Source organism: Lipotes vexillifer, unplaced genomic scaffold, assembly GCF_000442215.2.
Source record: "Lipotes vexillifer unplaced genomic scaffold, Lipotes_vexillifer_v1.1 scaffold911, whole genome shotgun sequence".
NCBI lineage: Eukaryota > Metazoa > Chordata > Mammalia > Artiodactyla > Lipotidae > Lipotes > Lipotes vexillifer.
The window spans coordinates 1,052,930-1,078,854 of NW_006781377.1; the positions used below are offsets into that span (position 1 = coordinate 1,052,930).

At 36.8% G+C, this 25,925-nt stretch overlaps 1 protein-coding gene across 1 annotated transcript in view; it reads left to right on the forward strand.

The window, feature by feature from the left end:
* The first annotated feature begins 3,326 nt into the window (after positions 1-3,326).
* EPS8 (EGFR pathway substrate 8, signaling adaptor) overlaps positions 3,327-25,925 on the forward strand; it is a 70,401-nt gene continuing 47,802 nt past the window's right edge. Inside the window, exons 1-8 of the mRNA XM_007454617.1 lie at positions 3,327-3,385; positions 5,843-5,916; positions 15,102-15,169; positions 16,150-16,311; positions 18,589-18,738; positions 21,421-21,503; positions 22,065-22,201; positions 25,898-25,925. The exon at positions 25,898-25,925 is cut by the window's right edge and continues 28 nt beyond it. Of these exons, the coding sequence (XP_007454679.1) occupies positions 3,327-3,385; positions 5,843-5,916; positions 15,102-15,169; positions 16,150-16,311; positions 18,589-18,738; positions 21,421-21,503; positions 22,065-22,201; positions 25,898-25,925 (761 nt within the window). The remainder of the gene's footprint in view (positions 3,386-5,842; positions 5,917-15,101; positions 15,170-16,149; positions 16,312-18,588; positions 18,739-21,420; positions 21,504-22,064; positions 22,202-25,897) is intronic.

The following is a 25,925-nucleotide window of genomic DNA, read 5'->3' on the forward strand; positions in this document are numbered from 1 at the left end:
CCAGGCCTCTGTCCTGACCCAAATTCCAGAATGTAACAGTGATGTGCTCTCTCTTGATTCTATAGACTTGTGAGAGCCAATTGTGAAATATTTAGGATTTTGTAAGCTGCTGTTAAACCAATGCTAGCTTGAAATGGGCCATGGAAATCAGGAAGTACAAATTAGGGGTTTATTTTTCCCCAGAGAATTGGTTTACCTCTGTACACTGATTGTATCTAAGTATAAATTGAAGGAAAATAAACAACAATAATAAAAAGAAATGATAATGTATAAATGTAATGTTAGTTTTTGGATGCAATACTTGGTTAGAGGTCAATATTTCTTTGTTCCTTAATTTGGAAATTTGCTTCTAAGCTGTGAATAAATATGGACAAGACTTCAGGAAAGGTTGAATTAAATGAGTGTTTTGGGTTTCCCTGGTGGTGCAGTGGTTAAGAATCTGCCTGCCAATGCAGGGGACATGGGTTCGAGCCCTGGTCTGGGAAGATCCCACATTCCACGGAGCAGCTAAGCCTGTGCCACAACTACTGAAGCCTGCATGCCACAACTACTGAAGTCCGCACTACTAGAGCCCGTGCTCCGCAACAAGAGAAGCCACTGCAGTGAGAAGCCCACGCACTGCAACGAAGAGTAACCCCCGCTCGCCACAACTAGAGAATGCCTGCACACAGCAACGAAGACCCAACACAGCCAAAAATAAATAAAATTTTAAAATACTAATAAATTAAAAAAAAAAAAAACTTGAGTGTTTTGAGGACGTTTATAAATCCTATCCATTCTTTAAGAACTAGGTCAAGTCCCAGCCCTTCAAAAAATTATGGCAGTTGCCTTGCTTTTCCTACCTCAGAACCTCTAGTAGGTTTAAAATAGAGCCTCATACATTGGGACTTATTTACTGTGTGTTTCATATGGATTGGTTTTGTCTCCTTAAGAATACAATAAACTCTTTGAAGAGTAGGTCATAGACTCTCCTTCCTTCTTTCTTTATTTGAATTAATATTTAATTCAAATATTAAATATTTTGTACTATTCTTACTGCTTAAGAAATAGCAGTCATCAAAGCAGCTCTGCCCTTATGGAGCTTAAAGTCTAGTGAAGAATCAGGAATTAATTTAAACAAATGGGAAATTACAACTGTGGTAAATACTTTGAAAAATTGTGTATTGTGCTGAGAGTATCTGATAGTGGTAGACTTTTATCTATTCATGGAGGTCAGTAAATGCTTCCCTGAGGACACGGTGATTGAATTGAAATGGGAAGAATGAGAAAGAATTAACTGGAAGTTACTAGGTCTTGAATATTCTTTATGCAGGCTTTCTGTGCCCTCCCAATCTGAATTAAGTTCCCATATTATATACCCCCCCAAGTGACCCTGAATGTTCCCTTTGTGATAGTAACAACAATTTACAATTTTATATTTATTCACTAAATGTATGTTTTTCCCACTAGACTATTGGCCCAAAGCTAGGACTATGTCTCTTTTGATCACCTTGGTAGTGCCAGGATCCATCATAGTACCTGACAAATAATTCACACAGTAGTTGTTAATATGTCTACTCTTTGCCTTTGTCTTAAAATAAAGCTGGGATATGTCCTACCTACCTCTCAGTTATTGAAAAGACATAGTAATGTAATGTATACAAAAGTCAGAAAAGTGAGATAAGATCCAAAATAGTTTAGTGCCACAGAAAGCAGGAAGGGCCACATGTTCAGGGGTGAATAGAAGTAATTCAGGTGTAGCTGTACTGTCTAGGAGAAAAAAAAAGGCCATTGGATTTGGCAGTAAGGAAGTTTTACTTATTTGCATTTATCTTGTTTGAAGGAAATTTGTTTAATTTGTGAAACAGATTAAAAATGGTTTCTGAAGATAAATTTCTGGTGTTAATTTAAAAAGTTGTTTTCTTGTGAAAAGTAAAAGGATTGTGTAAATGAATACTGTCTTGAAAAAAAAGGTGTATCCAAGTGTATATATAAGATGTTGTCAAATGTGCTTTGAAAGAAGGAAATAAGAAAATGGAAGGAAGGGAGGGAGGGAGGAAGGAAGGAAGGAAGGAAGGTAGGAAGGAAGGAAGGAAGACTAGATACAGGAAAAAAGACTGGAGGAAATTGACAGGACTGTTAAATGGTTATTTTTATTTATTTATTTATTTTAACGTCTTTATTGGAGCATGATTGCTTTACAATGGTTTGTTAGTTTCTGCTTTATAACATAGTAAATCAGCTATACATTTACATATATCCCCATATCCCCTCCCTCTTGCGTCTCCCTCCCATCCTCCCTATCCCACCCCTCTAGGTGGTCACAAAGCACCAAGCTGATCTCCCTGTGCTATGTGGCTGCTTCCCACTAGCTATCTATTTTACATTGTGTAGTGTATATATGTCCGTGCCACTCTCTCACTTCGTCCCAGCTTACCCTTCCCCCTCCCCATGTCCTCAAGTCCATTCTCTACATCTGTGTCTTTATTCCTGTCCTGCCCCTAGGTTCTTCAGAACCTTTTTTTTTTTTTTTAAATTCCATATATATGTGTTAGCCTATGGTATTTGTTCTTCTCTTTCTGACTTCACTCTGTATGACACACTCTAGGTCCATCCACTTCACTACAAATAACTCAATTTCGTTTCTTTTTATGGTTGAGTAATATTCCATTGTATATATGTGCCACATCTTTATCCATTCATCTGTCGATGGACACTTAGGTTGCTTCCATGTCCTGGCTATTGTAAAGAGAGCTGCCATGGACATTGTGGTACATGACTCTTTTTGAATTATGGTTTTCTCAGGGTATATGCCCAGTAGTGGGATTGCTGAGTCGTATGGTGGTTCCATTTTTAGTTCTTTAAGGAACCCCTGATGGTTATCTTTAAATGATAGGGCTCTGGGTGATATTTTTCCCCTCTGTACTTTTTTGTATTTTGTGCTTTTCCATATTTCTCAAGTTTTTAAATTTTATGAGCTTATATTACTTTCATAATGAAACATTAAACAAAGTAACATTTCATAAAACTGACAATGATGAGGTTGAGTGGAATATAGATTATGTTTTTGTAGTTAGAGGGTTCAGAATTATATTTAAAGTTTTTCTTTCTTATATTTGCTTACAATTTTAGTATATTAATGTTCAGTGCCAATTTGTTCTTTGTTTATATGTCCATCTGTACTTCTGGAGCCTGAGCTCTTTGAGGGTGGAGATCTTTATATTTCTAGCATCATCCTGGAAGCGACACATATTTTGTTGAATGAAAAACTTTAAAACTGAGATGTCTCAACCTTTTTAATGCCTTCAATCCATGTACCTTTCTTTTTTCAGAGCATTAAAGTCACAATGAATGGTCATATTTCTAATCATCCCAGTGGTTTTGGAATGTATCCATCTCAAATGAAGTAAGTTGGAAATTTTATATTTAATTTCTTGGTTTTTTAAATTTGACTTGGTGGTTTTAATTGTTTTGTATTTTCAATGAAAAGATCTCTTTCATTTCTTTATGTAGTTCATTCCTCAATATATAATTTCTTTCTAACACTAAGATATGTTATTGTTAAAAGTTTACTGTGTCTCTTAAGATAAAGATGGTTAAGTAATAATCAACCCCAATGATAGTGATCTAATAGAAGACACTTTGTTCTGGTATTTTGTGTTTTATTGCTTTCCATAGTTGCATACATACTCTACTTCATAGCTTTCACTTTCTCTGGAGCATTCTTTTTTAAAAAAAAATTAATTTATTTATTTATGGCTGTGTTGGGTCTTCGTTTCTGTGTGAGCACTTTCTCTAGTTGCAGCGAGCGGGGGCCACTCTTCATCGCGATGCACTGACCTCTCACTATCGCGGCCTCTATTGTTGCGGAGCACAGGCTGCAGACGCGCAGGCTCAGTAATTGGCTCACCGGGCCCAGTTGCTCTGCGGCGTGTGGGATCTTCCCAGAGCAGGGCTCGAACCCGTGTCCCCTGCATTGGCAGGCAGATTCTCAGCCACTGCGCCACCAGGGAACCCCCCTGGAGCATTCTTTTTTTGTTATTCATAAAATATTTGCATTTGAGGAAAGTTAAATGTCATCTAGTCCAGTCTCTCAAGATATTTACCATTGTGTAAAACAATGAGACAAGTCCCTATGGCTTTAGATATAATTTGAAATCACCGCCCTGACTTAAGTGGCCATTGCCTTATATATTGTGGTTAATGTTGTTATTTTATATTGGCCATCGTGGTATAGAGTTCATTATTTTTCACAACCATGTTATTCACATTTTTCAGAACCAGGTTGTTCATATTGCTTCACCTTCCTCTTTACAAAGATGATTGCAAATCCCTTTGGTGTTGGCCAGTAAGAGACACCAGGGGAGTATGTCAAATACTATCTTCATCTTGTCCATCAATTTATTCAAGCCAGAATGTTTTGCCATACCCTCAATTTTTTTCTTTTTCTTATAACAAATATCCATTTAATCATGAATTTATTATAATTTCTTCTATTAAGGAACTCTTGATTCTATCCCATACTATTCCTTCTTTTCTAATTTTATTTGTGGCCTTTATCTCCTACCTGAATTTTTGCAGCACCTTTCCATCTGGTTACCTTGCCATTAATTCCTGGATTATCTTTCTTAAAAAGTCGTTTGGATCATGTTACTTCCCTGTATAAAGATATTTACTCAATCTAGAGAATAGAAATTTAATCCTTAAGCCCTCTATTTGCCTTCCCTACTTCTCAAGTCATTCATCTCTTCCAAGCACATCCCACTGGATGCTTTTCCCCTCGGGCATCATGCTAGTTCTTGAGCCAGATCTACGTGCTTTTTCCTCACTTAATTCTCCACCTGCCTGTAAAGCTGCTTTCCATTCTTTTAGATTCTGCTTAAATGCCAGTGAAGGCTTCTTGGGCATCCTTATAAAAATTTAGTCCTTGGGCTTCCCTGGTGGCGCAGTGGGTGAGAGTCCGCCTGTCGATGCAGGGGACACGGGTTCGTGTCCCAGTCCGGGAAGATCCCACATGCCATGGAGCGGCTGGGCCCGTGGGCCATGGCCACTGAGCCTGCGCGTCCGGAGCCTGTGCTCCGCAACGGGAGAGGCCACAACAGTGAGAGGCCCGCGTACCACAAAAAAAAAAAAAAAAATTTAGTCCTTATTTGATGTTATATTTATTAGTTTGACCCAGATGTCACATTCTGTTGTAACCATTTTACTTGTTTTATTTTATTTTTATTTATTTATCTTTTTTTTAACTTTTTTTACTTGTTTTATTAACAGTACCCTCCCCCTGCCCCACCTTACCCCTCATTCTTCTAGATTTTAGGCTTAATAAATGTTTACTGAATAAATTTTAAAAATTCAAATAATATGTTTACTTCACATAACAGCAACAGTAAGCTAGAAGTACCTGATAAAGCTGGTCAACTTTAACGATAACGTGTTATTTTCATTAACTGCATTTTAAGTATTTGTGAAAGTAGTGTCTATTTCATTACAGTTTAAATGATTGAGAACTTTTTATAATTGGATTGCTGCTCACAGCTCAATTTAGTATGGCAAACTTAAATTCTCCTAAGGCAGCTTCAACCTTGTTGAATCTCCTTGGCTGCGGTTCTGACTTGATGCTTGAGAGGAGGTTGCCATTTGTACCAGCCTCCATCCACGGTGGGTCAGGATCCAATAGCCTATTTCTTGACTGGATCAGTATCTGTCTCTTTTTTTACAGAGCCGGTTGTATAAACTCTATATGTTCTTTAAAAACACATGGTGATTGTGGTCCACTGGAATTTTTATTTGTAGTTTTGACATTTTATTGCTTACTTTGGACTTTAACTCAGTACGATGACCTTTTTTTTTTTTCTTTTTGCAGTGGCTACGGATCACCACCCACCTTTTCCATGGATAGAGAACACAGTTCAAGAACAAGTGCAAAGGCTCTCTATGGTATGTTTGTGTATTTAATGGGGTATAATTCTATTTCTAACTACTTACTTTTCATGAATGACTTGCTCAAAGCCGTAGCTTGAACCCATGCCTTGTTTATATTATTGGGAATGAAGTAGTGATTGGCAGATAAGGATTATTTTAAAAATAATTTGTACAGAAGCTACCAAAGCCGTTAATCTCTGCTGGCTGGTCATACAATTTAGAACTACAGATGAAATGTATTCAGTACTTTCTAAGGAGTCTTTTTGCACGGTACCAGTACCTTAGGTGGATTTTCCCATCTAATTATGTATGATATGTTTGTTTAGGTAGTATTACAGTATGACCAACAGCCCTTATATAATTTCTTTCAGATCCTTCTCTAACCTCCATTGTCCTCCCTCTATTGTCTCACTTATAAATACTGTTTTTTTTTTTAACTTCAAATATAAAATAGAAGTCAATACTACAAAGAAATTAAGGACTCCTGAAATATACCACATATGTTTAGGAAGGCATTTACCTTCACAGGGTCTGCATGGCCTTTTATTATTATGCAACCATAAAGAATGAGACTAGTATTGTGGTTAAGAGCAAAGACAATGGAGCCAGACGTCCTGGGTGCAAATCCAGTTATTAGCTGAGCAAATTACTTTACCTGTCTGTCCCTCATTTTGCTTGTGTGTATAATGGAGGTATCTTGTAGGGTTGACAGGAGAATTTAATGCGTTAGTACATGTAAAATGCTTTGAACAGTGCCTGGCAAGCAAAAAACACTGTATATATTTGCTATTATTGTTATTATCTACTATAGGAGCCAATAGCATTTTCTAAATTTGAAATTCTTTTCTTTTACGTTACCTAGAGCTACAGTATCTTGGCTGTGGTAAGAATGACTCATTCTAAGGTTTTGTGATTCTTTCTCTGCCTATATATCCAGTGACTAGACTTTAGGACTCAATTTATACACTCATAAAATGGATTTTATACCGTACACAGATACATTTTCTTGTGGCCTTGTCAATCTGATTAGCGTTGGTTTCAGTTCTCTTGAGTACGATATTGTGACATTCTTACCATGGCCTAGTCATTATGAACTGTATATCTAGAGTATATATTCAACAAATACTTATTTTGTGATTAGTATGTGCCCAGCACAGGGCCGGTAACATATGGTCCTTGACCTTAAGGGACTTGCACTCTACAGAATGACTTGAAGAAACTGAAAAGGGAAAAACTTTTTTGTTTGTTTTTGCAAAGATAATCAATTCCTTCAGTCTTTCATTTCTAGACAGAAGGTTATTGCGTGTTTCTGTGTGCTTGGCCATGATCTTCACAGTGTCTGTTTCCATGTCCTTTAATTCATTTCAGAGATGAATAGGAGATGGTCATTGCTTGTGCACTGTCTTGGTGAGGTAGACTCATGCATGTATTGTTATAATAAAGTGCTGGATAAGCATGGATGGCAATGTGTATGAGTGCAGATGGAGGAGGTCTTCTATGTGGGCAGGGCAGGTAGGCAGGAGGGATTTCATAGAGATTCAGCTCTGAAATTCTCCAGGCATTTGTGGGGCTGGAGGGTGCTGTAAACAGCTGTATGAACCCTTTTAAACTAGACTATAAGCTCTCTGAAGGTGGGCCACATTTGCCTTGTTTACTTCAGGATTCCCTAAGCTTAGCACAGTGGCTAATGTATAACTTATGCTCAGTAAATACCTGTAGAATGAATATAATGCATCAATGAGTTGCAAACAGTTAAGTGTTAACTGGAGGGTTCAAGGTGGTGCACCGGGAAATAAGATGGGAAAAATAAACACGGACGACATTGGGAAAAATCACACTAAGGCATTTGGACATTGTTTACAAGGAATAGCCACTGAAGTGTTTTAACGGGGGGAATCATAGGTCATATCCATCTTGGATCACTCTGGTAGCAGTTGAGCCTGGATTTGATGAGCATGGATGGAAGTAGGTGAATCAGAGACCTAAATAATATAGGTAAGTCAGATATCTAAATAATAGCGTGAAGATTTTTGTTAAGGAGAAAGAGTATTAAACATCTCACAAATACCATAGATCCCAAAGTCTATTTTCAGAAAGCTAAGAAAGGAATAAGGAATAAAGAGTAGTACTCACCTGCAAATGTTAATGTTTATTTTGTGTTGGGAGCAATTTCATAAAATCATAGCTCCAATGATTGAATCTTTAGCTTTTAAGCAGTAAATTTTTATTTCTCCCCTTTTACATATAAAGCAAGCTGAGGCTCCTTTTTAAGGTGAGGTAATTTGTCAAAGTCACAAAACTAAAAATCTTGATGGTAAGAAAATGTAACAGTTAATCTTGTGTAGCGTGAAGCCAGTGAACAGCATATTGGTAAAACAGAGGACATAAATAGAGGGATGGAAAGGGGCAAATGCAAGAGACATTTATACAGATGAAAGAACACTCAGCAGTGTATTAGGCTTAGAAGTCAGAGGATTTTAAGTCCCTTGAAGTTGCAGGTAATGTTTCATTCCTCCTTGTAGCTAATACTCACCTCTTCCTCCCAGCTTGCTGTCCACAAACACACACACACAGTATGCCTTCTCTCCAACAGGCTCACAATAAATGCCTATGGAATGAATGGTTAGATGCATGAATGACAGTGGAGAGACACGTCCAGGTTTTGAACAAACCTTTGCAATGAACAAATTCTAATTGAAGTTTTAACTATATTTAGTTATAACATTGGGAGTGTTTAGCCTCCCAATCTGCGTAGCTTTTTGTAACTAGAAAGTTGGTAAAGGAGAGATAAGTAACGTCATTTCCTGTGTCACAATGTATGCATTTTCTTGAAGATTTCTCCTTTCACAATGATTAAACCAGTGGAATAAATCCTTCAAGAATTCATTTGTTTTCATGGCTGGTACATGGACTTCTCTGGGATATGAAGGTATTACTTAGTGCACTGAAACATGAGTTTCACGGTAATGACCACTGTTTTTTATACACCGACCACAGGCTAGTTACTGTATCAGGAGTTTCATGCAACTTGGTCTTTTTTATGAGAACACTTTTCAGTCTGACACCATAATGTGCCATCCAGATTGCTTCAGGATGACTCTCAGAGAGGGTTTGGGAGGCCAAACGATCTGTGGCTGAATCATGGCACTTTCTACCAAAGGGCTGCCATTTTGAGCAAATGGTTTAACCTATTGGTCCCAGTTTCCTCAACTACAAAATAGAAACGATAATAATATTGTGGTAAGTTTATATGAAAAAATAGAAGTAATGAGCCTATCATGGCAATGAGGAAGGGCATAGGAGAGTCACTTTTTGTCCTGGGCCCTCAGATTCATCAAGGCTCTCAAATTTAACATTTTACTGTTAACCTCCAAATGATGTTATACATCTAATCACAGTGATACTTTGACAGGATCAAGGGGTAATCTTCATCATATGTTTGTTTGTTTTTTTTAACATCTTTATTGGGGTATAATTGCTTTACAATGGTGTGTTAGTTTCTGCTTTATAACAAAGTGAATCAGTTATACATATACATATGTTCCCATATCTCTTCCCTCTAGCGTCTCCCTCCCTCCCACCCTCCATATCCCACCCCTCCAGGCGGTCACAAAACATCGAGCCGATATCCCTGTGCCATATGTTTTTAAGCTTACATTCCAGATATCACTAGAAATTTTTTTTTATAAATCCTGTAAATGTAAACTACACAATTATGACAATAAGTTAGCTTCTTTTAGATATGTGTTAATTTATTCAAGGAAAATGGTTAAAATGTGCTACAGTTTTAATAACCTTATACTGTCCTTTCTTTATTATTGTACAAGAAATGTCAAAGCCAGCATGTCAGAGGCTCTGCTTCACTAAAGTCCCTGACAACATAAATAGGAAATACCTATTAATTTCTCTCTTCTACGGTTTCTTTCTTTTCTTACCTCATGACAGTAACATTTCATTTGTCTGCTGTTAATCAGGGAATTGAAAATGTTATACATTTTTTTCCAGCTAAACTGTTTGTCAATGTCTTTAAGCTTTAAAATTGCTTTTAAGGGAAATGCTTGTAAAAAGTATTAAAACATTCCCTTCTGTTGGGGCGTGGCTCCTGTAATCTCTTGTCCATGACTCAGAGGGTCAGTGGTGTGCACACGAGCTTGTGTACTGCCATGTGCTCAGAGGCTGCATTCCTTACCTTTACACCAGATCATTCAGAATCTTTTCCCTTTGGAGTATTTGAGGCTGTTTTCCCCATGTGTCTGGGTCCCAAGCAGCTTTAATAACCCCATGTGAACTTTTCCCTGTTGGTAACATGCCTGCTTCTAGCATTGCTTCTGATATGTGTGGGCTGAGAAACTAATAGGAAATCTTGTGAGTAGTGCACATAGGTTCTGAATGGGGAATTGAGAGTCCTCCCCCTTATGCATAAGAATGTGCAAATTTTAATATTAAACATTGTGACATCTCTGTCTGCCACTCAGAGGGCTTATTTTATTTTAGTGTGGATTCTCCGCTGTGTCTGAACAGCTGAACCTCCTAGATAAATAACTTTCCTTTAAGTTAGATATTGCTGGATTTGGAATATGACCATTTACCATAAATAATCAGCTGTCTAAAGTCATCCTGTCTCCAGAAAAATGTAAGTTTCACAGAATTATCATTTAGTAATGCTTTATTGTCATGACCAACATTTATAGTATTGTTGGGAGGCCAGGTAGTGAAAGATAAACATGACAGACAGGCACTCTCTCGAGTTTCATTTTAGCTTAAGTTTGAACGTTTTTGTGACGTTAGCAAGTAGGAAAATATATTTGTTTTTTTCCTGCTTTTCTTTGTTCTTCTCAGGGAGGTACTGGTAAGAAGTGAGCATAAGTAATCTATAAACTATACAGTTCATTCTGTATAATTGACTTGACTGTAAACTTTCCTGTATTTTTACATAGTGCTTGACTCAACTTTCTCAGAGCAGTATTCCTGAATATACCATTTTTCTTAATAGATATCTACCCCACATATTGTTCTTTTTGTACTTATCTTTCTTTTTCTTTCTGTTTCTCTGTGTCTCCTGATCTTGGTTTGGAACTAGGCTCTCTGTTTACTTTTCCTAACTGATGCTCAGGCCAGCTCTTATACATTCAGGTGGCACTGAAAGGTTAAAACCCACTTCTCTTTATCTCCATACTCATTATTTACAAGGTGTGATTTACTTGGAAAAAATAAATATTCTAAGAAAAAACTTTCTGAAATTCTTAAGAAGTAAAAGGCCCTTGATTATATACTGTCAGCAGGTTGGGCGATGGTAGAGTCAAAATTCTGCTTAATAGAGTATGTCAGTGCATGTGACTCAAAAAGACAGTTTGGCAATTTTTCCACCTTAGCTGAAAGTTTTAAAGCTTCTTTTCTCCTCATGGATAAGCTATTTTAATGACTTGTTGGACTGACCAATACAATTAATTCTCAAATAATGTAGTTTTGTAAAAATGACCTTGATTTTAAAAAGTTATCTTGTTCAGATACTGATTTGTCAATCCGTGATTATAGTTGCCTAGATAATGAGAGCTTATAATTTTTACTCAGTGCTTCTTACTGATTCCCACTAAGCCACCTCTCTTCTATGGAAATTATACACTAAAGTAGTGAGAAAGGAATTCTCCTTTACTGTGGTTGAAAATTTTATAAGTGTCAAGTAATATGAACTGTAGCCCATTGTTTTATTTAGGGAGAGGACTACTCGGCAGCTGCTTTTATGTTACATTTTTTTCTTTTTAATAATCAAGTCCTTATTTTAGAAGCAGCACTTTGTTTTCAGAGAAAGAGAAAATAACAATTTTCTGAATGTTAGCTGTTTCAAATCTTGCTCTTATGCATAAACAGCAATATAGGCAAACAAGAATTAAGTTTAAATGCTGAGACCTGCATATTGTTATAGTTGTCATTGTACTCATTGAAGAGTTAGATGAAACCTAATTTTTTAAAATTAAGACTTTGTTGGGATCAGTTTTAGGTTCACAGCAAAACTGAGGAGAAGGTACAGAGATTTCCCATATGCCTACACAGCCTAGCCTCCTCCGCTGTCACCAGCCCCCCGGAGTGGTACATCTGGTACAACTGATGAACCTATTGTGATATATCATAATCATCCAAAGTTCACTGAAACCTAAGTTTAAGTTCCTGATCCAGAAGTAGAATATCAGTTTTCGCAGCAGCGTATCAACTCAAGAATGCTAAAATGATGTGTTAAAGGATTTTCGTCTTTGGTGACTGAATTCTTCCATCTTTTTGGGTTTGTATATTGTGGTCCATGGGATAAAAGCTATTAGGAAAAACAGTGAAACACAATCAGTGGTACTGTAACCAAGTAAAATTTGTTCCTGGCTCTAATTGATTCAGAGAGAGAGACTATTTGACCGTGATTTACGCTCTTAATTTGGAAAGGAAAAAATTTCAACTTGAGATAAGATGTGGTAGATGAGTTGCCACTTGCACAGATTTTGGGACAGTAGCTTCCAACCTTGGCTGCACATTAGAATTGCCTGGAGAGCTTTTCCAAATCCCAGGGCCTAGATTGCATCCTGGGCCAATTATATTAGAATCCTGGGGGGCGTGGGGGGCGTGGGGAGCGCAGTATTTTTTTTTAAAGTTCATTCTAATGTGCAGCCAAGGTTGAGAACCATTGTTAGAGAAAGTGGTGGACGTCAGGAGAGACTTTATCTTGAGTATCATGGAGACTTTATTTAGGCTTTTCACACTGTCTTAAGGCTTTGGGTGAGATTTTTCAGGCTTAGGAGCATAGTTCCTATTTACAGCTGTACTTGAGAATGCATATGATTTTCATAAAAAATAAATGTACTATAATTGCCTTTTAGGAGCCTTCTTTCAAAATTTCCTATTAAAATGTTAATAGTAACTTATTTATTCATTGATTTAGATCACTGAAACTACTAGTTTATTTATAAATACATTTTATGGCATTTATACATTTTTAGGATTTTTAAAGGTAATTTCTTGTAACACATACATCTTATTTATTGTAACACATACATCTTATTTATTGTGTAACATGAGAGAGAAAGAGCTTAGGAATTCCTAAAATGGATCCTTGATTTGGAAAATTAGAAATGGTACCATATCTTTTAGGCAAGCAGAGTAATCAGTTAACATCATGCGGCTTATGAATACTATCAAATAATGTTTTTCTATTTTTGTAAAATACGTTTCTGTGGGATTGAGAAACTACGTGTTAGGAAATTTGGGGGAACAAAGTCTTACTATTTCATAATGAGAATATTTAATTACAAAACATAATATTTTTGACCTTCAACTGTGTTTGCCAGTCACTTATCTGAAAGACTCAGAAAAGCATTTGAACATCCTGGGGTTTTGCCATATCAAAATTGGAGACCATGGCAAGCACTGCCATTTCTTTTAGTGTCCTCAGATCAGACCAGAGGAAACAGAACTACCCTCATGTTCTGAGTTGGCCGTGGAGAATTGTGTTAGAATACGATGAATCAGTGATTCTGAAATATTGATTATTTCTAAAAGTGCTTTTCTCAGATATGTCCCTGAGTTATACATTGTATTTTAAAAGTTATAATGGTTTTCCCAAGAAAAATTATCCATTTGTTAATATCTCACATTGATTAATCCTCAGCTAATAATCAGAAAAATTATGGTTGTTCACTTTTTAAAATATGTAAATTAAGGTTTATGTTTTGTCATAACAGAATAGAAAATTGTAGGTGAAACCAGATGTTTCTTTTTGGTCACATTGTTTTGGTAGGACCAGATGGATCATACTTCTTCAGATCATCATCCAAACAGAAAAAGAAAGGTAGCAGATACTGAATTTTGTAGTGTGTCTGTTTTTATTAAGTAACTTTAATGCTGCAAAAGCAAAAATAGAATATATTGGAATAATATCATAGTGATATAATATAAGGCATATTTATATTTTCATGGAAGCATTAAGATAAATGTAAATGAAAAGTCATTACTTTTATTAAAGTTTAAAAAAATTCTATGTGTTAACATTCTTAGTCTGTATATGTGCTTTATATTTTTGTACTTGCTCCGCTTTTATGTTCAGCAGAACTTTTCAACTTCTGTTGTTTTAGGAAAATCTAAACGTTTCTATACTACCTGAAAGAAACAGGTTTATATTTGGGAAAAAAAATGGTTATTAGGAAAGCTAAGGTGTGTGTGTGAGACAGAGAGAGAAAGAGATAGACAGAGAGACAGAATTTTAGTACTGTAGGAGTCTTGAAGTTTGATCTTATTTCTTTAACCCTTGTATTTTTACAATAAGGGTGCTGAAATCCAGATTTTTGCCAAATTTAATCTCCTACTTAATGACAGAGCCAAAGTGAGAATCAAAACTCTTCTGGTTCCCACTTAGAGTTCTTTTTCACCATAGCTGCTGCTTTAGAAAAAATAGGGCAACTGCAAATTTACAAATAATCAAGTTGCTTGATTAGAAAGCAGCAAATACAAAATATTGCCTTCACATATTTTATTTTGGTTTTGCAGCATTTTACAAAAGAAAAACAAAGGTTGCTTTTTGCTTTTTGAATAGTTGGTGCAGAAACTTTCTACCTAACTTTCTTATTTTTTCTAACAGCTTATATCTACAATTCTGAGTATCACATTTGTGTGTTCTGTAGATGTGTGAAAATTGTTAAAGTTTAATGGCAGTGAGTATGATTGACTCTCCTTTTAACACTCTCCATGGTGTGGATGTGGTGAAACATGTTCCTTGCAGTGTTTATTATTTTAATAATGTAGTCTAACTCATATAATACAGCATCTGTGACAGTATTTGCAGTTCCATTTTGTTCTCAGTGCATTAAAAGATGAAATTTACAAGCCAGTTTTTATCTTTTTGCCAGAGAAGAGGTCCCTGATTAATAAAATCTTTACACAAAATAACTTTTTCTTACAACATTAATAATCTTGTTAACCTTTGGGATTCTGAACACTTATGTTGGGTCAAATTGTTCTTGCATATAATGTAAGCTTTCTCATGACTTTTTCATTTAATGTGAACGATGAGTATTTTCAGATACACCACACAGTGGTGACTTATACTACTGTACTACTGTACTTATATATGAGATAGACTAGCTTTAGAGATGGCCATGAGACATTGATATATGAACATCAGCCTATTCATGGGTAAATAATGGCTTTTTAAACTTCTTTTCCAGAACAAAGGAAGAATTATGCACGGGATAGTGTCAGCAGCGTGTCAGATATATCCCAATACCGTGTTGAAGTAAGATGCTTTGATATTTGCTAACTTTAGAATGAAGCTTGAGGGACATAAAAATTGGTAGTAAAATCAGAGTTATGTTTTATTTCATTTCTATGATGTTGTAAATTGTGTTGATATTTTTTCTTTCAGATTTTTATAAATCAGATGTTAAATATAAAAGTATCTTGTTAATCTGTTTTCATAGAGAATAAATTAAAATGATAACTAGCCATTTATCATTGTCAGCCTTATTTTGGTTAAAAACAGGACCAAGGCTTCTATTTTGTATTATGGAATCTTCTTGAAATAAGCCTTGACAGTTTCAATGGATGGTTTAGTTTTACTTTTAGTTTTGTCTAAAGTCATTACTAGTTCTGTTTAAGCAATGGTTTCTTTTTTTAGTTTTTCCTCTATTGCTGTCTTTTAAGATATTTGCTCTTAATTGGAATCTACTTGAGTGGACATTTGCTTATTATAATGGAAAATATTTAAGTAGGAAGTAACTTTTAAATTGCTCTTATTTTCAAGTTTCTACCTCCCCAAGCATGCTTAATTACAGTTAAACAGTTTTGTTTCAGTAGAGTGAAAAGTTGTTACAGACTAGAATTGCTGTTGCTGCTGTCAATTACCAACTCTGTAGTTTTCAAGCTGCCTGTAGATTGCCTTCTATTGTTCATCATTTAAATAACCAACATGGATTAAATAAAGAGAATGTTATTTAATCTGTTTAGAGTTTGTTTTTGTCACGTTTATGTAGTTCCACAAGGCTCAGTATTAAACAGATTTAGATATTTTATGATTCACGGCATCATTTCCTCTATTCGACAAAAACCTGTTTGACCTTATTATCCCAATAAGGTAACCATGAAGTTCTAGAGTACTTTGTATTTGTCTCTCCCCTCTCTACTAGCTGACTTCAGTTAGTTTAACTTGCTATTTTTTTAGAAAATGTTTACTAAGAGACTGTGTGTATTATGTTTTTTCTTTTTGCCAATCATAAGCACTTGACTACCTTTGTTCTGGATCGGAAAGATGCTATGATAACTGTTGACGATGGAATAAGGAAGCTGAAATTGCTTGATGCCAAGGGCAAAGTTTGGACTCAAGATATGATTCTTCAAGTGGACGAGAGAGCTGTGAGCCTGATCGATTTAGAATCAAAGGCAAGTTGGAAATATTTATACTATTTTATTTTCCAGAAAGTCCACAAATATTTATGTTTACAATTAGATCAGGTTGTTTGAAAATGGGTAAAAATTTAGCAACGTAAAATATTCTTGTCAGTTATTTTGAAGAAAAAATGTCATACTTTATGCATGCGAAATCATGTTTTTAAACTAGAGATAGAGGGATACAATGTTTTTTTAACCATGTATGATGAGATGGAAGAAGTGAGAAAAAAATGCATAGTGCTAAAATAAGGCCCCTGGGGACTTCCCTGGTGGCACAGTGGTTAAGAATCCACCTGCCAATGCAGGGGACAAGGGTTCGATCCCTGGCCCGGGAAGATCCCGCAGGCTGCAGAGCAACTAAGCCCCGTGCGCCACAACTACTGAGCCTGTGATCTAGAGCCCACGTGCTGCAACTACTGAGCCTGTGTGCCACAACTACTGAAGCCCGTGCATCTAGAGCCCATGCTCCGCAACAATAGAGGCCACCGCAATAAGCCCGCACACCGCAACAAAGAGTAGCCCCCACTTGCTGCAACTAGAGAAAGCCCATGCACAGCATTGAGGACCCAATGCAGCCAAAAATAAATAAATTTAAATAAATAAATTTAAAAAAAGAAACAATTGCACTGATACCAAAAAAATAAAATAAAATAAGGCCCCTGTAGGGCACTATTCTTTTTTTTTTTTTTTTTTGGCGGTACACGGGCCTCTCACTGTTGTGGCCTCTCCCGTTGCGGAGCACAGGCTCCGGATGCGCAGGCTCAGTGGCCATGGCTCACGGGCCCAGCCGCTCCGCGGCATGTGGTATCTTCCCGGACCGGGGCACGAACCCGTGTCCCCTGCATCGGCAGGGGGACTCTCAACCACTGCGCCACCAGGGAAGCCCTGTAGAGCATTGTTCTTTATGACACATATTAATTACATGCTATGCCAAACCACATCCCAGTGATATGGTTTGAACCCCAGTGAGTGAACTGGGATAAAAACGTTTGTGTGTATGTACATTAACTTCCACCAGGCCAACACTGGGCACCTTTCTTTTACACAGCTACTCAGGTAAGATGCTGGAGCTCTTAAAAAAGGCCTTTTCTGAGCTCCATCATCTAATAGGCATTTGAGTTGCTAAGATAAAGAAAACAACTCTTTGTTGTCTGATAGGAGTCGGGGTAAAATTTGCCCTTTCTTTCATCTCATTCATTGAATTCTGTGAGAGAATAGCAACTAAGAGCCTCTCTAATCCTCATAGTTTCAAGTAATTGTAGAGGAGGGATATTATTTAATTTACTTTTGCAAAGAAAGAAAAGTTATTATCTCTCTAGTATGGCTCATAAATTTCATTCTAATTTAATGGAACCTGCATTTTTTGTTTCACCTTTTCTGGGTCCCAGGGAGTCAGGACTTAGAATAAATTTATGGTGTGATGTCTATGTGCTGTCTGTAATAAAAGTTGTTGTTATTTTTTATGTTCTAGTTATCAGGGATATTGTATTTTGTTTACTTAAAAAAAACCCACAATTTCTCCCGTCAGTTCCATCATGACACCACTCTCTATTTGTGTAAGGCCATTAGTGTTAGGATAAGCACCTTAAATATATCTCATTAAATAATATTCACTTTCACAAGACCAAATATCTTAATCATTTTGAAGAATGTATTTTTAGGAAGATTGTTCTGACCATGCTGTTTGACATTTTTGGCTGGAAAAACTTATATAGTGAATTTTTTCATCTGAGAGATTCACTGAAATAAAAAGTGTACAAATGATGTGTTATTCTCAGCCTAACATTTGTGATCACTGAAGGTAGAAACTAAGAGTATGACTGTACAGTGTTCAAGTAAGACAAACAAAACAAACAAAAAAACCCAAAACTACATAGCCACAGGGAAAAGAATACCAGGTAATATGGTGAATAATTTTGGAAAGAGGCCTCAGTTTACCTATTTTGCTCTTAAAGGCATCATCTCTAGCCCATAATCTTAGGAAATCAGTACTGCTAATTTCAGTATTTCTTCTGTTTATCAAGAACACAACTACATTCCTTTGTGAAATATTTCCATTTTTGTTGCTCTTTCTCCCATCCACCAGGCTTGTTATCTTTGCTGCCTACTTGTACCTAATCATCCTCCAAATTTACCGTGTTTACTAGCATCCATTGTCAATGTGATTTGCATACTTTAAAAATTATTGGTATGATGCCTAGAGCTCTTTGTGGGATAGATTTTATATAGTTAATGAAAAATAAGGCAAGTTATATTTTTACTTTGTAGAATGAACTGGAGAATTTTCCTTTGAACACAATCCAGCACTGCCAAGCTGTGATGCACTCCTGTAACTATGATTCAGTTCTTGCCCTTGTGTGCAAAGAGTCAACTCAGAACAAGCCCGATCTTCATCTTTTCCAGTGTGATGAGATTAAGGTAAAAGAATGGTGAATTTTCTTTCCCTTTAAGCACATGTTCCAGCAGCTTTTGATTATCTACTTCAATCACATGGCTAGTAGGTACTAGATTTTTAGTTTCTTAGGATTTTGTAAGGAAAACAAATACCTCGGTATCTTCCCTAGGGTTTCCAGGCTAAGTAAATAAAGAGGAGATAGAATAGTATTAAAAGAAAGAAATCAGATGCATTCTGTTTATTAAAACAAAGGTGTGGATAATACATTAAATTCTTCACTGACGGACTTGGACTTATAATTAAAGATTGATTCTTCAAAAATCATTCTTCATGGACAATAAATAATCATGCCATCCTATTTTATTCTGCACTAATCACATAGCATGGATTATTGCAATGAAACACTTGGACATTTTCCATGATATCGATTTAAGGTTCACTGTTTAATTATGTGACTGGAATAATTGCTCAAGAGATGTAATCCCCTAGTGATAATGTGAAAATAGTTGAGCATAGTTACCAGTAATAATATGCCATACGCTGAAGATTTGTATTTCAAAGTACACTGTAATTTTCAAATGATTATAACTTGTGATGCTTTATTGGACATTAGAATTTATCTTCAAACTTGAATCTTTATTTCATGAGTTGATTTCTCTAAAAGGGAAATCATTTTTGGTTGAGTTGATTGGTGCTTCGCCAAAGCAGTGTTTTATCACTGTGACTGCATATTATAACATATACGGGCAGTTTTTATCTTATAAAGAAATGCCGGGAGATTAGCATGAAGTGTCACTTGATCTTTTCTGTAATTCTTTGACCTTAAAATATGTTAGGTAAATTAAGATTGACTATGAATTGTGTATTTTATAATTTTCTTTTTATTTCAATTTATGTCATAAATGATTTTCTAAAGATCTTACTTGAAAAGAATTGTGGCAGTAGATAATTTGTATACGTAATGTTCATCAAACTTTTATATAGTGCCTTTTGAAAGTCATAAAGTGTATTAAGAATTTTGCAAGGTTAGATTTATTAAATCAGTAAGGATTAAGATGAACATTTTGCTCTGAAAATAATAGTGAAATTTAATTCAAACATTTTAAAAACAGAGAACTATGCTAAAAGACATTTTAAATCTGATGTTTGCTTCAGTGCTCTAAAATCCCTCCCTGGAAACTAAGAGTTATTGGGCTGAGTGAAGTTTCTGGATTTCAGTTTTGAGGATGAAAGGTTTGCTTTATTTGATAGGGCATGATGATATTGATGGGTCCAAAACAGATTTACTGAATGCTGTTTTGTCCTCATTAAAAGTCAAGGACCACTACACAGCTATATGCATTTACCCATTGGTGCACATATGAGATGGATTTTTTTCTTGCCCCATTAAAAATATAAATGCAATGAAATATGTAGTTTCTTTTATATGGGCCATCTTGCAACATCAGTTTTGTGTTTTAATCTTTCTTTATCAGGGGACTTTACACAAAACTCCTGCTCACCTCTGTAGTAAATTTTTTCTTAGAAATATGATGGCCAACCCCACACCCTGCCCACAGGAAATTCAGGATTCCTAGGCATCTTCAGTTTTATTTTCCCACATAATAGAAAGCCTTTGAAATGACGTTTGTAATGTCTTCCTAAAACTAGGATGTTCTTACGGAAGTGAAGCAGGACTAGGAGGCATTAGCGCTCTCATTTAATAGCCGTGTGACCTAGGCCAAGTCATCATATAAGTATTCCTCAGTTTTATTAATTATAAAACAAGAAGAACAGATTATATGATCTTTAAGTATCCTTTCAGTTCTAAAATTTTATGATTACCTGGACTTATGATAAAAGAGTATAATATGTATGTATGTATGTGTGCATATATGTATTTGAGAAAAACATACGTAATTACAGAGAACAAGCAGGCACAAAATAGAAGATAAATACATCCCAGCAAGAACCTAATATACAGTAATAATCACTGGCTAAATAAACTTCAGGACCAAACAAAATAAATTTCTTAGCTGCTAATCTCTTATTGGTTCCCAAGAAAACCAAATTAAACGTTCAAGGGTTATTGTTGGAAAAGGATCGGAAAAGTCAAACCATTTAGAGAAAGTTAATTTTTATTAACATGCAATGACAGAATAAAGGGGTTATCACAAAGGTTACAACCTAGTGTTGGGGTCCACCCCGTGACAGTGTGGGTTTGTCTTAAACTGGGAGTAGCGCTGCTGCAACTGAGTGGTTTCCACCAGTTAATGGGGGCCCAGTGGATGGGGAGGACGGGGGAGAGGAGGGGTGCTGCTCCGCATGCTGGTACTTCTGATTCCTTCACTTCTTCCCGGGCAGAGCTATTAACCCATTACATTTTCAGCGTGTGTTTATACTTTCAGCATATGCAAATCCTTTTTCTCTTTGCCTTTATGCAAGTATAGCTTTAAAAAAAAAAAAAAAGAAAGAAAACTAAAGGAATCTGGATTAAATAATCTTTAAAAATTCCTTCAGTTTTCCAGTCCTGTCATTACAAAGTTCACTTAAAAAACTGGAAGAGTTATGTTTCGAAAGCAGATTTAAAAAAAAAAAAAAAGGCTTCTTTGCATCAAGACATTTTTTGTTTCGGACAGGGAACATAGTCCCTTTTTCTGTTTTAACCTACATATCAAGACCAAAAAAAATCCATAAGCCCCCAGGTAACTTGTCTTTCATTGCAGGCAAACCTAATTAGTGAAGATATTGAAAGTGCAATCAGCGACAGTAAAGGAGGGAAACAGAAGAGGCGGCCTGATGTCCTGAGGTAAAAACATTAAAAGAAATTCAGGGCTAGAATTAGTGTGTTTTTAAGTCTTTTTTTTCCTCTAAAAATGAAAGAAATATATATTTTCAGTGAAGGTATATTATTATATTTTGCAGATTACAACCTGTAATCTCAACTCATTTGCTCTCGCAAGTTTGTCGGTGTATGTGTGCGTGATTCTGGTCTTTCTCTGATACGGCTCCTTCTACTTGTGTTGTCACAGAGACCCATGAACCAATGTGTGGCATTTTAAGGCAAGGTAGCCAGAGGGACTGTAAATAGATGTTATGTCTCTAGTTGGTTAACAGCCTTTGCAAATCATAGGAGACCCAGAAAAAATGTTAAACCTGGTTTTCAGCTGATTTGAAAATGTTCTATATTTTTATATTTCATATATATTTATAATTATACATAGCATGGCATGGTTAGGAAATCCTTGTTTTTCTACCCCTTGACATAGTTCTTCTTGAGGTTGAAGAGCTAATAGCATAAAATTGAGAAAATTGATGTATTGTAGAAATAGAGATGGTAAAAATTCAGTTTGTTTCCATCTGTTTTTAGGATGATTTCCAAAGCAGACCCTGGTATACCGCCTCCACCCAGAGCTCCCGCCCCTGTGCCACCTGGGACTGTGACCCAGGTGGATGTTAGAAGTCGGGTGGCAGCCTGGTCTGCATTGGCAGCTGACCAAGGGGACTGTGAGTATTTCCAGGGATTGGTACTTATTTATCATTTACTTTGAGTTGTGACCTAGTTCTTGTTTTCAAAATCTGATGCTGATTTCTGAGCTGAAACTTGCGGTTACTTTTGTAAAAATAAATCTTTCGTAAAGGAAAGTTAAGCCTTGGGCACTGTAAGATTATTGTCTCTGAGAGTTCAGACCAGTCTTAATAAATACGCTGTTAGGAGTAGACTCTTCTCTTTCTAAAGCAGTCAAAGAGAGGAAGTTTGACTCAACTAACAATTAAAAGAATGGTAATATCATATATACCAAACAGGAGACAATCAATATTTTTTTAAGATAATACTTCAAATTCTTTCCATTATTATTATCTTACCACTGTCCTCTTTTGGACAAACTGTTTGTGGTTACAAGGACAGGATGTCAGGGCAGGGGTAGGGCGATGGAAAAGGGCTAAAATGCATTCACCATCGGGTAAACTTGCCCAATGGACCCTATGTCTGTACCATCATTTTACCATGACATTCTTCTTTAAAAACAAATAATCATGGCAAAGAACATAGTGTAACCTTTTATCTGACAGAACGTTTTACTAAGTCTGAAATTTTTATAACTGGAAAATGCCTTAAAATACGTTTGGTCCAATCTCTTCATTTTAAGGATGAATAAATTGTGATCCAGTGAGTCTGAATTTGATGGAGACCATAGCCTCATTCTTTTGCCTCCTAGTTCAATGTGATTTCTTAAATCTCTTATCCTTTATCTAATAAAGCATTATTCATGAGAATCTAACAGTGTAGTTAACCTACAGAACTTGATTACCAAAATGAGTGATACTGGACTGTACTTTGAGTCTGGTGAGCCAAAATCTGGGCTCTGGAGCAAGACAGGGACCTACCTGTGCGACCTTGTGAAGTTAGGCCTTACTTGCAGAATGGGGATAATAATTCCTATGTTGCTGTGAGTCTGAAAGCAAATAATGTCTATAATAGTACCTGGAACAGTATAGTAGACATTCATTTTTGCCAAACTGAGTTCATTTTATTTTATCAATTGCTTTCCATTTTATTTAGATTCCCATGTTCTTAAAGTTATTTTCACTTTACATATAAACCCAGCTACCGAACAGATGAAAGAAAGAAATCTTTGAAGCATCCGCTTTTCAAAAATAAAGTAACAGAATTATTATTTACTATAATTTTATAGCAGTTTCTGTCTTTAGGAATTATATACATTTCTATCAATCCACCTTGTATTTACAATTTTATGTTTAAAAACTAAACAGGAGTTTACAGTGTTTTCTACTTCTTGTGTACTTACAATATTTGTGCTATTGTTACTATTTTGCAGAGGGGGTGTAGGTTTTATTTTGAGAGAAGTCAAAATGGTTTTTCTTGAAGTTGAGGAAGGATAAGACATCTTAAGTTTTCAGACATTCTGAATAAACCTGTAAAAACATCTGTAAAACCTAATATAATTTACAACAACAAAAATTCATTCCCGGGAGTTTCTGAGCCCTCATTAGATTTTGTCTGAAATACTTTGTGCCGTCTCATCTATTTAAATTACAGTTAGATAAGGTTTTCAGAACTTCTAGTTTACTACTAGGTCAAACAGAACACACCACTTACCACATGAGGTTCTGTCCAGTGTGCAGGCTCCAGGCCAGTGTGCAGTTGGAAAGCCCTCCAAGAGGAGCATCCCTCTGGTCCCTCTGAAGGCTCCAGCTGACTCAGCCTAGACAACTCCTTCTTTGGACCCTTAATGTAGCTCTACCCCTGACTCCAGAATAGACCTCTGTAGAATAGTGGCAGTGGGATGCTAGCAGTGCCGCAGATTATGAAAAGTTGGAGAAATACCGCATCTCTCTCACTGTGCCCTCTGAATGGTATTTTGGGACCTATTGGAGTTCCTAATAGCTGTAGTTCAGCTTCAACTTACTGGTCTCTGGAGTGCACTAAAACCAAGACAGCAGCTAACCATGTGTAAAGCAGCAGCTAACTGGCAAGATTTCCTATGTTGAGATTTCACTGATTAAGTTTCATAAGACTGAGCGATTTCTTCCCTTTTTTTTGGCAAGTATTCCATTTAAGGGTAAAGTTAGGCATAGAGGAGGCATAGCAGTTTTCAGTATTTTTTGCAGTTCTCTGTATTGAACATCATGAGTTATGATAATTCATTATGAGTCATGATGATCCATCATGAGTTGTATTTCCATTAGTGATCATACACTTTTTCTGTTTCATCCATTTTTCTTTCATTTCATCTACTGAGAAATCTTTGAATGAGTATCTGTGTTTAGTGGAAGTGTTAACTGACCTGTACCAGGACGGAGTTCATGATAACGATCATGATTAACATCATGGTCTAGCCAACTGAGCTAATGCAAGACTTTGGTTCTATTTTTTTTTTTTTTTTTTTTTTGCGGTACGCGGGCCTCACACTGTTGTGGCCTCTCCCGTTGCGGAGCACAGGCTCCAGAGGCGCAGGCCCAGTGGCCATGGCTCATGGGCCCAGCCGCTCCGCGGCATGTGGGATCTTCCCGGACCAGGGCACGAACCCGTCCCCTGCATCGGCAGGCAGACTCTCAACCACTGCGCCACCAGGGAAGCCCAAGACTTTGGCTCTTCAATTTGCAAATTCTTGTAGGTATTTCTACTTATAAAGTTTATGGCTTAAAGTGATAATGAACCCAACATTGTGGGTTTTAAGCTTAATTAGACTACAATTTTAGAAACACTTTACTATCAGAACCCCCAAAGCTTTACTGTTGTCATGATGTTAGATGGTATGAAAATTTAGGAGCTTTAGAACTTAGAACTTAGTCGGCCCATTTTAAGAAGTAGGTGCTTAGCCGCACGCATGGCTGGGACAGCTGTGTCCGGTGGTAGAAACAGCTTAAGTGGCTGAGGCACAGCCCTCACCGCCTCCTCATAATTCCTGGCTTTTCACAGGCAGATAAACGCCAGCTGAGTCGGAGCCCGTGCTCGGAGGTGACGAGCAGGGTCTTGGAGAGGAAATGAGATAGTTCTCCCATGGGGATGCTCCTGGGACAGACCCCTGGATGTGATTTTCCATCTGTCCTTACAGCAAGCCTGGGAAATGTAGACAGTCGGCTGCTCTGTCCTTTTGGAGGCCTCGGAAACTCCGGGCCGCACTTAGGCAGCTGATTCCTCCTGATCACCTAACCCAGGTGTTGCCCCTTGTCACCGGCAGGGCCACATAAACCCAAAGTGGGAGAGAGGAAAACAACCCATGTGGGGCCTGTTCTGTGAGAAGCCACCTGGTCGGCAAGGCAGGGTGGCAAGGAGAGAAAAGACGGCTTGGGCCTGGTCCCCCGGGACCTTGGAGTGCCAGTGGTGGGAAACACGGCCAGGACCTCGTGGGTTTATATTTTTTTCTTGTGTAGGAATTAAAGGGTACTAAGTTAGGGTTGGTTCCACTGGCAGCTGACTTTGGAAAGAGAGAGAATAGAGGGGAAATTACAGTGTAAATCAATCCCATACAAATGGAAAGCCAGTACCGTAGCTCTGCCAAGTGTGGTAGCAAGGATGCACGTCAGAGATGATGGGCACAGCTTTGATTTTTGTACCCAGTGGAGGTGTTTCCTTTTGCAAATGGTGCTCTTTTCTAGCCAATTTGCATGTTTGATTATCTATATTGGTATCACTTAAGGAACAGGTTGAAAGATACATGATTCTCTTTTCTTTAGTTGAGAAACAAAGGCATTATTATCAGCA